The following is a 12549-nucleotide window of genomic DNA, read 5'->3' on the forward strand; positions in this document are numbered from 1 at the left end:
ACATGGTTTTATAAATGGAGACTAACGCCAAACGCGACAAAAAACCAACTTCTGCTCACGAACCACAGACTCAACGCTGACTCCCCTACAATAACTGCAGACGCCCAAACAACACAACCGAAAAACGACGTAAGGTACCTTGGGATAACAATCGACCACAAACTCAAATTCACTAAACACACACGAAACATCAGAACAGAAACGATAAAAAGAACAAAACACTTTCGATCACTAACATATAAAGACAAAGGAATTAGTACCAATACCGCGACAACAATATACAAAGCGATGTGCAGACCCCTCTTGGACTACGGACATATACTCATGGCCAACGGAACAGAAAGGACAAAACGATACGTACAAACAACTGAACAAATTGAACTAAGACTAATAACACGAATAAGACACCCCCAAAACCCCCTGCACAACCCTTCCAACCAACTACTATACGAACGCACAAACATGACCAAAATTTCGGAAAGACGAATACACTTACAGACAAAATGGACCTGGAAAAAAACCCTCACAACTGGACCATACTGAATCCCCGTTGCCATTCCCGTATTCGTACCGTTTCGTATATATATATATATATATATCTTTTCACGTAGAAAGTTTCCAATACAGTCCGTCCTCAGTTTTTTTTCTGGGAATTTTCAAAATTAAGTAAAATAAGTTTTCAAATTTATTCAGGTCGATTCAGCAAAACGACTCTTACAATTAAACGGAAAAAATCCTTCTTGAGTAGTTTCGCCCGCTCATCTTCCCATCTTCCTCATCGCCCGCAAGCCAGCTCATCTTCATGCTTTTCAGCACCTACTGTGGCAATTAATTCTCGGCCGAATCCCCGTTTCGACGCGACATTGCTGCTCCCAAGAGTGTTTCTCTGACCCATTTTGACGATGTTTTAGCTCAAATTGCGGATTAATTGGCCACTAAACTTCAACGGGTCGTAATTCCGTGAACTTTTCTGTAAATTTGCTACGCAAATAGATTTGAGGAAACCCATTTACACACGCGGTTTGATTTATGGGGCTTATTCCAGAAATATGATTTGTTGCATGCAGCCCAACACTTGCCACTTTAGCTGGTTCGAGCGCGTCGTTTTGGCCGCGACTTTTAAACTGTCCGAACAGCAAAGACTAAATAACATTAAGCAGCATTAATAATATTAATCGTTTCCTATCAGAAATTGCGTGGAAACAGGCGAATTGTTTCATTGTTTAATTGCGGTTTCATGTAGCAATTTTCGTGGAGGTTTTGGGTTGGAGGAGTGGAAATGGAACTGGATTGTTGTTTCAGGGATGTTCCTGAAGACGTTCTAAACACCTTCTGCTGGATTCACTCCACCTTTACCGTTGTGGATGCCAGCAGGAACATCGTTACTGATCAGGCCCACTATCCTGGGGTACTTTTCACGGGAAGTCGCCCCATTAGGCAAGTGCGCTATTACCAATGGGTGGCCTTTGTCCTGTTTTTCCAGGTAATGTTTTGGGAATTTTGCCATATTAAATATATACAGGGGATCTGAGCTTTTTTCCCAAAAAATATTCCCTGGTAAATAATTGATAGTTGCCAATTAAGGGCCTTTTAGAGCAAGTCCTGATCTGGCAAAGGCCTTTAATAGAGGCCCGATTCTTTGCTCGTGCTTGTTCCGTGCCTGGCTAATGCAGTCCAGACCTGTATTTTTACCTCCACCAAATCCAAAAATATTTCGACGGCCGCATGGTTTCGTCTCGGTTTTGACCAAACAGCGTCGGCACGAGCATCGCGACGTCGGTTGGCTGTGGCCAATTAGTTGGATTTTCGACGGGGTGCAATTGCACGTGGATGCGATCACGTTACCAGCTGTGACCAGTGGTGGCGCGATTAGTTTGGCCAGATGCGTGCGGAATGTGGACCAGCAAGCTCTCACTGTTTCTGTGATTTTCAGTGCTTCCGCTTCTTCGTTTGGGCCGCTGGGCATCCAGAAGTTGAAACTTGGCGGAATCTGGGACAGCAACAAGCAACTTTGTCTAATTTTAGATTCTGCTAGACAAATACTGATTTGAGATGAGTGACTGGATTATTGTTTAGTAGCCACTCTTCATCCGTCCATTCAGTGCCTTAACTGATTAGCATGTTAATTCGTCGAGCCATTGAGCATTATGAGCAAACAATCGAACAAACAGACTCAATCCTCAGCACGGAGCTCTAGACCAAAATGTTGGATATCTTTAGAGGCCTGAAGTCGCTTTTGAAAGTCAGCAGCATCCACATTGATTCGCCAGTGTTTCGACTGCACTATTCCATAACAGTGTCCATTCTAATCGCGTTTTCCCTGATCGTAACCACGCGCCAGTATGTTGGAAATCCCATCGATTGCATCCACACAAAAGAGATTCCCGAGGATGTTTTCAACACTTTCTGCTGGATTCATTCCACATTTACCGTCTCCACCAACAAACAGGAACCGTATGCCCGTATGTACCTACCGGGCAGTCCTGGTATAAGAACAATGCACGATGAGAAGGATAAGAAAGTCTACAAGTACTACCAGTGGGTCAGCTTTTGTCTGTTTTTTCAAGTGAGTAGAGTTTGCATCAAAACCGCGTTGTTAACACACCATTAACAGCCGCTCTAAGGACAGCGAACGGCCGTTAAACACTCTTCACATCCATTGGATTGATCGCCCTCCGTACAATAAAACATAGTTCTGGTTTATATCCGACCAACTCAGATTTATGCGTGTTCCACCTAATTAGGCGTTCCATAAATTAAACTGTTTGGAATAAATTTCACAAGACTCAAACACACCGGGCTATTTGCGTCCACGTTAATTGATTAGGTTGGGAACTGATGTGAAATTGGCCAATAAATGGGCGACAATGAATGAATCAAGTGCCCGATGTTCACCAGAGGAATTCCGAAGCGAAAATCTGTTGGCAATCATTGAGAACACTCTCTAAATGCCTGTTGAATTCAGGAAAATCCCAAATGCTCTTGCATTTTTAATGGGGCTTTTTATTAACAATTCCATGGGGTTTTCGATATGTTCCAAACTGCAGCAGCTACTTGACTGCGGATGTAGAAGCTGATGCAAAAGCAGAGAATAATAATATTGGCTTATTCCCCAAATCGCGTCTAGATGGAAATTTACTTTTTATTTCATTGTGTAGAGAAAGAGTTACTCTTGAAGTACGCTTTTACCGATTAAAAGACGCATTTCCATGATTTTTGGTGATTTTACAAACTTTTAAGTTGAAGTTGCAATGTTTGCTCTAATCAGTGGCTATTAAGCTTTTTGGAAATTCTCACTCAAAATTGGGATAATCAAGGACAATTCTTCTTGCCATTCTACAATCCACAATTCTAGCCATTGTATAGCGTAATATTTTGTCTATTATCATGCAAATTATTATTTTAATCACAGTTGATCTAGAGTTTCGACAAATTTGTGAACTTTTAATCGCATTTGGTCATTTTCGCATTTTCTAAAAATCCTCACTCAAAACCTGTATCAGCTAGAATTCTCTACCTAACGTAGTTTGAAAGAGAAATAATTGATTAGTGTATCTACTGATATCTCAATGCGATTTTCTTCCGATTTTTAACAACATTAAATTTCGAGTTGATATCGCGAGGTTTTTTTCACGGAGCCGCTCCAAAGCCAAGCACAAAATTCTCGTTACAAACCGGGGTGAACCACAGAAATCCTTTTCCCACCATTCTATAAAGAAACCTGTGGTCTGTTAGTGCATAAAATATTTTTTTGAACGCAGTTTTCCGCAATTTGCTACAATTTTCTATACTCTCAAGATAAAAGTGCGACGTCTGCCTAAGCTGCAACTGGCCGTCCAATACACTAGTTACTGAGGATTTTCTAACATCCTCACTCAAAACTGGTACAAGGTGGACAGCTCAATTTCGCGGCATTTCAAAGAAAAAAGTTTCCTTTATTCGTGCGTCCATTGATATTTCAAAGCCAATTTTTCTCGATTTTTGGCGACGAGAAATTTTGGAGTTGTTTTCTATCATCCGCGGCAAAGCAATTTTTAAAATTCTCGCCGAAAATCGTAGTAAACTTCAGAAATCCTTTTGACACTATTATATAGAGAAAGCCTTGCTCTATTAATGAGCTAAATATTTTTTTAATTGCAATTTTCCGGAGTTTTCCACACTTAATTTTCAAAATTTTTAAGTTGAAAGTGCATATTTTCAAAAAATTCTCACTTCAAATTTACACTAATCACACATCGTCCTTTTATATCGTTGGATAGGCAGAGCCTTGCTCTATTAGTGCTTTAATTTTTGTTTCATTTGCAGTTGATGTCGAGTTTTGGCAAATGTTTAAACCTTTGATTGAAATTGGTCATCTAATCGCTTGTGACTGAGCATGTTCTAAAAATCCTCACGCAAAATTGCTACCAGCTAGACAGCTCAATTTAATGGCGTTTGATAGAGAAAAGTGTCCTTTGTTCAAGCGTTAGTTCATGTATAGAAGCCAATTTTTCCCGGCTTTTGGGGGCATTAAATTTTCGAGTTAAAAATTCAATGCTTTTTCTAATAATCGCCGCATAGAATTTTGAAAAAATTCTCGTTCTCAATTGCAGTAAAGAGAGATCGTTTTTACACTAGTGTATAGAGAAAGGTTGGCTTTATCACACCGCAAAACATTCTTTGTGTGGCAGTTTTTGTCAGTTTTTGAAAACGCTTTAAACTTTAATGTTAAAAATGCGATGTCTGTCGACCAGTAAATTTTCGAAACACTCTCATTTCAAACTCGCCTTAATACACGTAGTCTTTTTATACCATTGTATAAGGAAAACTTCGCGCTATAAGTGCGCTAAATATAATTTCAATCTCAGTTTATCTCGATTTTTGGGCAATTTCAAAAAATTCGTTTGCAACTGGCCATTTGCTAAAACTCCTCACTCAAAACTTTTTTATCGGCCTCAATTTAACGGCGTTTTAATTCATAATTGAAGCGTCCAGTTATATTTCAATGCCATGATTTCCGATTTTTGGCTTCCATAAATTTTCGAGTTGAAATTGCAATGTTATTTCTAACCACCCGCGGCAAGCAATTTAAAAAAATTCTCGATCAGAATTGCAGCAAACAACAGATATAATTTTCACACTAATCTATAGAGCAAGCGTCGCTCTGTTAGTGTGCGACGTCGTCTTTTTATATAAGTTTTCTTGATTGTTGACAATTTTTTAGACTTTCAGGTAGAAAATGTTTGTGCAATCTGAGCTGCACATTTTCACAAAATTCTCACTTCAAACTTGCGCGAACACAAGTCGTATTTTTATTCCGTTGAATACAGACAGTTTTGCTCTATCAGAGCCCCAATTAGTATTTCAATCACAGTTGACTTCAATTTTTGCAAATCTCTGAGCTTTCGGTCGCAACTGGCCATCTAATCACTAGTGACTGAGCATGTTCTAAATCTCCTCACTCAAAACTGGCACCAACTAGAAATATTTCGATAACGACAATCAATAGAGGATGATTTTCCCCATCAATTGCTGAAATTCGATTTCAAATGCATTTTTTGGTGATTTTAGGCGATTTTCTAAGCTTTCGAATTGAAATTCCAATCCCGGACGCGATAAAGAATTTTTCAAAAAATTCTCATGCAAAATCTAGAATATCTTGAAAACCTCTATTAGCGAACTTTGACTCTATTAGCGAACAAAGTTGTGTTTAAATGCAGATCTTTTTCCAATTTTTGGAATTTTTTTAAGCGCTGAAGCTGAAATTGAAATGTTGGCCCTAAGCGCACGAGCTTTAGTAATTCGACAAATTCGACAATACCAATTCGCAATTTAATCACCAAGGAAAAGGATTTTGCAAACATTTTCTTTCAAAATCAAGGCTGACTAGAAATCTTACACCCTTTAATAGGGAATTAGAAGATACATTTTTCTATTAGTGCGCTTAATGATGAGCCCATTTATTCGATCATAATTTTTCAAGATATTTGGGAAGGTTCTGAGGAAAACGGCGATCGATCAACAGCAACTTCGAATGCATTTAACTGATTTTAATCGGAATTTGCTTCAATTTGAAAGAACTGAGTGACTAGTTTCGGATTCCATGAAACGCCCAACATTGCAAGATTCTATTTTAACCGGGATATTTATTTGATCTAAACCGCGGGTTAGTTAATAATAGATTAGAAGTGAACTCAGTTATTATTACTATGTCAGATGTCAAAGAACGCGCATACTTCAATGGATGTTTGTTTTTGGCCCCGGAAACTTGATGGACGATCAATCACCAGTGTGCATCTGGAAAGCGATCAGTTTTTCGTAAAAATTCTACGTATTGTTTGACAGTTTTGCCCCACTTTGGTTTGTTGTGTATTTTTGAGTGGAAGTTGACCCGAAAACAATACAGACAACAACGCATTGTAACATTGTTGGGCGATTTCAAAAATACTTAATTTCCTAGAACGGTCGTTGATCCACGTTCTGTTGGCCAGCTGCCACTGATTAGTGCACTTTCAGCATATTTCCTCCTGCTGTACGATTATCAACAAAAATAGCTAGTTTTTGCACGAAAGAAAACCCTTTTATCGAAATGAATAGTTGGGCATATTTGGCGGTTTTTATGGCATCCGTTTCTCCCCTTAATCTACTTTCAATTCATCCTGATATCATTCGAATGGGATAAAAGAAGTGCATTTCCAGCAAAACATCTACTTTTTCTTCGTGCGGAAAGCCAATCGTATAAATTTTGTTTTGCTTTTGTTCATTGGCCAGTTTTTTCATCGCAAACATTTCGCCCTTAGATTTTTACAAATTTTGCGTCAATTTCTGTGTAACCGTTCTGGTGCTTTTGTGTCTGAATATCTAGAACTGTGAGCTAATTTTGAAAAAGAAAAACAAAACATTCGATTCCCTGGAGCCAGTTTTCTAAGTGTTTTTTCCGTGCAACCAATTAATCCAGTTGACCAATCGAAGGCCGTAGCTCTATTTTAAATAAAGTTGTCAACTCCTAACATGTTTTCGAGTAACGAATGGCTTCAGAACATCATGTTGAAAAACAATGTACTTGTCAAGGAAATTGGTGTCCGAATATCTCTTGCGACTCGATTTAACGCATTTGCTTTGGACAGCGGCCAAGACCTATCCAATGTTCTTGAATTGTCCGATTTTTTCCCGATTAGTTTCGCCCGTTTGAAAGTATCTTCTTCTATTTCCAGCCAGGGGAAATTGCATTTCGATGGCACATTAAGCGTTTAACGATTATGGATTTGAATCGTAAAAATATCGTAAAATGTTACTTAGCTGAGAATCTGTTGACCAGCGTGGACTGTGCAAAGTGTTTTTTCATTCAGTTCGGGCGTCAGAAGTTGGTATTTTAAGGAAAAAAACACCTGCCTCGAAGGACTAAAATCCATCAGCTTTGCCAGATTTCCCAAATAATCAACTACCCGCAATTTGTAAACTACGACAACATTTGCTTATAGTTTGAGGATAGAAAGTTATTATTTTCAAATTTAGTTGCTCGATTGCATAATGATGAACAACTGAAACATTTGGAAATCCCTATGAATGTCATGAGACTTTGCCAAATGGTTGCGGGAAAAATTTGAATTTCTCCCCATTTTGGCGACAAATTCCTGTGAAACATCGGCCTACTTGAGACGTTACATGAAATTAAACAAATCGCTATTATAATCCAACCTTGGGCCAGATTCAAACGTAAACCGATTGTTCCTGCTCTGTTTATGCGAATCCCGAAATACAATATTTATGATTTATTTTTTTCGGAACTTCCCGGCCAGATGCCGCTCAGGAATCCGGCGGAAAAATCCTCACTTTTCCTCAATTAACACGAACTGATTAAGCCGTTCTATTGCAGGCGATTTTGTTCTACACACCGAGGTGGCTGTGGAAGTCGTGGGAGGGTGGCAAAATTTCCGCCCTGATGATGGACTTGGACGTGGCTGTTTGTTCCGAGATCGAGAAGAAACAGAAGAAGAAACTGATGATCGACTATTTGTGGGAGAATTTGCGCTTCCACAATTGGTGGGCGTATCGATATTATTTCTGCGAAGTGCTGGCCCTGGTAAACGTAATCGGTGAGTTATTAACATTTTTCTTTAGTTAATAAAGTGAGTCATTAAGAGAGCGGATTAGATCAGAGGCTAACTGCCAACAAAGTTGAAATGTGCAAAGACTACTTGGAATCTCTTACAGATAATAATTTTTGTTAAATCTCCAGTAGGAATTGATAGCTTTTAAAATGTTCTATCGAAAAGGTTCTGATAGATGTGTGGGTATTTTCAACCGTCTATGAAATAGAGGCTCTTAAACCTGGAGCCTGCCGAAAATTTGACATTCTATAGTCCAGTTCGTTAAACCCTCTATCGAAACGGTTTCTTTTGTAATTTCTGTATTTTCGGCAGTTTTCGAAGTACAAGCTTTCAAACTGGGACGTCGCTTTAAAATTTGACATTTTGCCTGCTAACTTTTTAAAGGTTAGGAATGGGCGAAAAATTCCTAGAACTTAAGTAACGGATTATTCAATTCGAGGTTGGGAAAGTAAAACCTTAAAGCAAAAGTTAACGTCATGCCGTAAGTTTGCCATTTTGGAATATGAATCGTTTAGCTGTCGAAAAACGCGTAAAAATTATTCTAATTATTCAATCTTACTTTAGGGCTTTACGAGCAGATTACTGTCGATATAATCGACCCACAGAGCAAACAATTTCGATCACAGTTGAAAAATTTGAAGAGACTGGATCGGTTACTGATATTGTAAGGCATGTGCATCATCGCAACATTCGTTCAGCTGAAAATATCTCTGTTGTTGCTCAAAGTGCGGAGGAAGACCCGAATTCGTCGATTCCCCGAACTTAAGCCTCAAGACCATGGACAACGCAGAACATACGCAAATTGGGTGATTGAACAACAAGCCGTTGATGATTTTTGGAGCAGAATTTTCTTCAGCGGTGAAGCTCATTGTTCGTTCGGTGGATACGTGAATAAACAGAACTCAAAATCCTCAGGTGATCGCAGAAAAGCCTTTGCATCCTGAAAAAGTGACCGTATGGTATGCATTATGGTCCGCTGGTGTTATTGGCCCGTACTTTTTTTTAAACGATCAAGGAAGAGCCATAACAGTCAATTCTGAGCGCTATGGACGCATGTTAAGCGATTATTTTTGGACAGAAATTGAAGATTATGATCTGGAAGAAATGTGGTTCCAGCAGGATGGGGCAACGAGTCACACAACACTGACAGTTAGAGCTCTATTGCATGAGAAATTTCCAGGACGCGTAATTTCAAGATTGAGCGATGACAATTGGCCCGAAAGATCATGCGACTTAACACCGTTAGATTTCTTTTTGTGGGGCTATGGGAAAGATCGAGTTCACGCCAATAATCCTCAAACTCTTGAGCAACTGAAAGCCGATATTCGTGAAGTTATGACCGAGATATTACCGGTACTGTGCCGAAAAGTCATTAAAAATTACCTCAAAAGGATTGAGACCTGTAGGAGGTCCCGTGGAGGACATTTAAATGATATTGTTTTTCACGTAAATGGCAAGGTTTAATATTTATATTGAATTAAAATTTTCGTCTTTATCTGAATATTTTGTGTGATGTTTTTTACTTTGCTTTCCCAAGCACAAAATGGATAACCCTGTAGTTCGTTAAATCCTCTGTCGAAAACGTTTCATTCAAAATTTACCTATTTTAGCCGTATTAAAATTGGACATTTTGCCTCCTAGCTTTTTAACGGTTAGGAATGCGTGATAAATTCCTAGAACGTAAAGACAGACCGTTAAACCCTCTGTCGAAAAGGTTTGTTTAAAATTTCTCTAATTTCAGTCGGCTACGAGTTAGAAACTTTTTAACTTTGATTAGCTCACATTAGATATTTAACATTAGCTGTTAGGATTTTTAGGGGATGAAAGCCATAAAAAAATAAACAGCTCTGGGCACCGGATAACTAATTCCGCCTATATTTTCAGGGCAAATGTTCCTAATGAACAGATTCTTCGATGGCGCCTTCCTGATGTTCGGCCTCGATGTGATCGCCTTCATCAACACAGATCAAGAGGACCGAATCGACCCGATGATCCAGATCTTCCCCCGCATGACCAAATGCACGTTTCGCAAATATGGAGTGTCTGGAGATGAAGAAAAGCACGACGCTCTCTGCATTCTACCGCTGAACGTTGTCAACGAAAAAATCTACGTCTTCCTCTGGTTCTGGTTCATCATTCTATCGATACTGACGCTGCTCACGGTGATTTACCGCATAATCATAATTTTTTCGCCGCGGATGCGCGTCTATTTGCTCAGGATGCGGTACCGATTGGTGCGGAAGGAAGTGATTGACACAATAGTGCGTAGAAGTAAAATGGGCGATTGGTTCCTCTTCTATATGCTGGGGGAGAATGTGGACTCGTTGATATTTCGGGACGTTTTGCAGGATTTGGCCCACAAGTTGAACCGGCACGATTTCCATCACACGCCCGGTTTCAAGGGCGAAATCCAGGAAGCCTGAACTGTTAGGGTTCCGTTTCTTCAGTTCCAAACCATTCAGGATCTCAATCTATGTTTAATGCTGCCAAAACCACAATCATTTCAATTCAATTTCAATTCGAGTTGCTGCTGCACGTAAGCGTGCATATTTTCGCATAGATCAAACCAACATTCCCACTGAAAGAAAGGCTTCATGTTCGTTTGTTGATGTCGCGTTTGGGTTGCGGCCTTAGTCGAAATATAGTCGTTAGTCGGTGTGTTTGACGAAATATGTTTTTATTATATAAGGACGTAGAAGAGCAGTAAGAAACGACAATAAAATTTTACAGTGTTCAGTAGTTGTTGCCTCATTCAATTATTCCTCTTCTAGTTAGAAGCCCATTTTCTTCCAAACCTTTGCATTTAGACCCTTTGACTAAGGGCATATTTTTGGTGTAAAAAAACCACAGGCTCTCATCCAGTCCTAGCAATGCATAGCTCCAGGGGCGTAAAAGTTAGAGGCAAAAATCCTACTCAATGTCGAGGAAACAATTAAGCCGAGCAACCAGCCTATAAAAGTCTAGCCAATTATGTATATGAGGCCATAAAGCAAACGGTTACAAGAACGCGCACTTTCTTCGTAGGCCTTTTTCGAGCCAAACTAAACCACTTTTACTTCAACGACATCGAGTGTGGCGCAACAAAACACTGTAGGAATTTGAACTGTTTTTCCGGAAATCTAGCGAGAAAACTATGCGAACGACCAAACAAAGGCTGGAGAAAGTGATTTTTTAATCTATTTAATTTAATGTTCACTCCCTTCACTAAACCGCCCCAGTTTAAACATTCATAATTGGCGTCGTCCATAGTAAACAATGGACTGTTAAATTATAACATGTGTGGGACTTTCCCCAATGAGACTGGAGGTTTAATTCCTCACAAAGGGGGGCATCTCTGTGGGTCTACACGACGCAATCAATTTGGGCAGACTTCCACTTGAATAATGTATATTTCGGTCTAGATTCGACACCAACGCAATATGAGAGCAATTAAGTCATCGCAGTGAAATTCTTGTCGGCATTACGTCTACTCGATTATTCAAACCGTGAGCCGTTTATGTAAGGAAAACGCCCCGGGATTTGCATTTTTCGCTTGCCATTTCACTTTCGACTGTTGACCGCTTGATTAGCATCAAAAGCGCCAAAATTCCCGAACTCACACAAGCCTGCCCACTTTACCTCCAAAGCAATTCCGTTCTCTACAAAAAATGTCTTTTGACTTTTTTGCAGGCACCCCCCCAGTCAGTGCTCAGAGAATCAATCAAGAATGCGAGTTTACTGGGAAAAGGAGGCAAATAGTGCTTTTGGGCGAAAACGGCCACTTTTATGCCAAGTTTTCCAAGACGGCAAAAATCAGGGATTATGGTGGTTTGGGCGAAATTTGCAGTATGTCGAGCGATAACTGTCTGCTATCGACTGTGGAAGGTTCAAGCGTGTGCTTTCTCCAAATTGGAAGTTGGGATTTTTTGAAGCAAAGAGTGCTTTTGGACAAAAAAATCCCTATTTTTATGCCAACTTTTCCAAGTGGGCAAAAATCAGAGAGTAAGGCGATTTGAGGGCAATTTTCAGTATTTTGAGCTTCAACCGTTATCTATAGACTGAAAAAGTTTCAAGTGTCTGCTTGCTCTAGATTCGAACTTGGGATTTTTTGAAGGCATCCCCCCAGTCAACGTTTATAGAATCAATCAAGATTGCGAGTTTACTGGGACAAGGAGGCAAATTTGGGAATTTTCCTAAACAGCTTTTTTGGGGACAATCAAATACTAATATAACCAAAGTGGAAGTTTTCGGCAGCTCCAGAGCCGCATTAAGGCATGATTTTTGAAAACTTGAAAACCCCCCTAGACCCTGGGGAAGTGACGGTAAAATTTCGCTTAAATCCCGCTAAAGCCTGAGCAAATGTAAAAAAATCTCCTTTCCAAACTCTCAACGGCCGCCCCTGTCAAATAAATGAACTTTTTCCGAGCCACCCAGTAGATGGGGAATTATTTTAGGAGTTCAGTGGTTGAATTGGCATAAA

The 12549-nt window shown here is 39.6% G+C and overlaps 1 protein-coding gene across 3 annotated transcripts in view; it reads left to right on the forward strand.

Moving 5' to 3' along the window:
• LOC109538779 (innexin shaking-B) overlaps positions 1-10829 on the forward strand; it is a 13365-nt gene extending 2536 nt beyond the window's left edge. For 2 of the 3 annotated variants that reach the window (XM_048668094.1, XM_019906164.2), the window contains exons 4-6: positions 1303-1483; positions 7856-8075; positions 9975-10829. In XM_048668094.1, coding sequence (XP_048524051.1) covers positions 1303-1483; positions 7856-8075; positions 9975-10513 — 940 coding nt within the window. In that variant the 3' untranslated portion in view covers positions 10514-10829. Of the gene's footprint in view, positions 1-1302; positions 1484-1570; positions 2567-7855; positions 8076-9974 lie in introns of those variants that run through there. The other variant, XM_019906165.2, reaches the window with a different exon arrangement.
• The last annotated feature ends 1720 nt before the right edge of the window (positions 10830-12549 follow it).

This window comes from Dendroctonus ponderosae, unplaced genomic scaffold, assembly GCF_020466585.1.
Source record: "Dendroctonus ponderosae isolate FM_Combo_2020 unplaced genomic scaffold, Dpon_F_20191213v2 Dpon_F_20191213_1, whole genome shotgun sequence".
Lineage (NCBI taxonomy): Eukaryota > Metazoa > Arthropoda > Insecta > Coleoptera > Curculionidae > Dendroctonus > Dendroctonus ponderosae.